This window comes from Diadema setosum, chromosome 13 (assembly GCF_964275005.1).
Source record: "Diadema setosum chromosome 13, eeDiaSeto1, whole genome shotgun sequence".
NCBI classification, from domain to species: domain Eukaryota; kingdom Metazoa; phylum Echinodermata; class Echinoidea; order Diadematoida; family Diadematidae; genus Diadema; species Diadema setosum.
The window spans coordinates 13,968,370-13,969,366 of record NC_092697.1 but is presented as its reverse complement, the minus strand read 5'-3'; the positions used below and the strand labels follow the sequence as shown (position 1 = coordinate 13,969,366).

Genomic DNA, 997 nt, shown 5'->3' with positions numbered 1-997 from the left:
CATCATTAGACATCAGCTGATCGTCGTTAAACTTGTTCCCGACAAGTCATCTAGAAACCTCTGCGTCTCGCGTTTCTCACTATAGAGTCTAACCGTTAGTATAAATAGACCTAACGTTAGGCCTCTAAATTTACAAATAAGCCTCTAATATCAGATTGTTATTACTAGGCGACCTAGGTCTATAGTATAGTAAGTTTATAGATTCTATATTCAAGATCTTTATTCTGAATTCTTTGGAATGAATTAATAGGCCTAACGTTAGGAACCTACTCCCTTTCTAACCATAAGCACAGCCCTGTCGCTGTACATAAGTGTGACGAAGTGCAGACCTGGCGACCGGTCCGGTCGGACTAGAGGTCTAGTCACTAGACCAGCCTAGTGTGGTCTACCACTTGCACTATTACTAGAATTCCCTTCTTCACAACAAGCACAGAAGAAAACACACAACTTTTAGTAGGTGGGACTGAGCAGCAGTACTGTCAACAGTTACCAACTCTCAAATCAGATAAAGAATTAAAGCCTACCTTGCCACAACGAGCAACCCGTCCTCGTGGAATGCATCGAGAAACATCTCATTTTCATACTCTAGGAGAGACATTTTGTGTTGAGATTGGAAGATGCTGGATTCAAACAAACTTTGTCCCAGCCTGACCGACACAGCACAGGCTTCGGTGCTCTCGGACAGTCGGCTTCATACCCAGGTCATGGATCCATATCATGATCAGTGCAGTGATGGCAACAAGGCAGTGCAGTGATAGTGCAATGCGCGGCGCCGCGCTGTGCCGCCGCAAGGCGACGCTGATGACAGTACGCGCGTGCTTTATCTCTCCCTCCCTCTCTTTCTACAGTTTTCCCCCTCCCCTTAGTAATTTTCCTATTTTATATGATTAGTTTCTCTTTTCTTTTTATGCCTCCGCCACGAAATGGTACCGGAGGCAGTATGTTTGTTTGTTTGTTTGTTTGTTTGTTTCTTTCTTTCTTTCTTTCTTTCTTTCTT

General features: G+C 43.9%; 1 protein-coding gene across 1 annotated transcript in view; it reads right to left on the bottom strand.

Annotated features, from left to right (window-relative positions):
• LOC140236429 (DNA repair endonuclease XPF-like) overlaps positions 1 to 696 on the bottom strand; it is a 23,426-nt gene extending 22,730 nt beyond the window's left edge. Inside the window, exon 1 of the mRNA XM_072316354.1 lies at positions 525 to 696. Coding sequence (XP_072172455.1) covers positions 525 to 598 — 74 coding nt within the window. The 5' untranslated portion in view covers positions 599 to 696. The remainder of the gene's footprint in view (positions 1 to 524) is intronic.
• Positions 697 to 997: the final 301 nt, after the last annotated feature.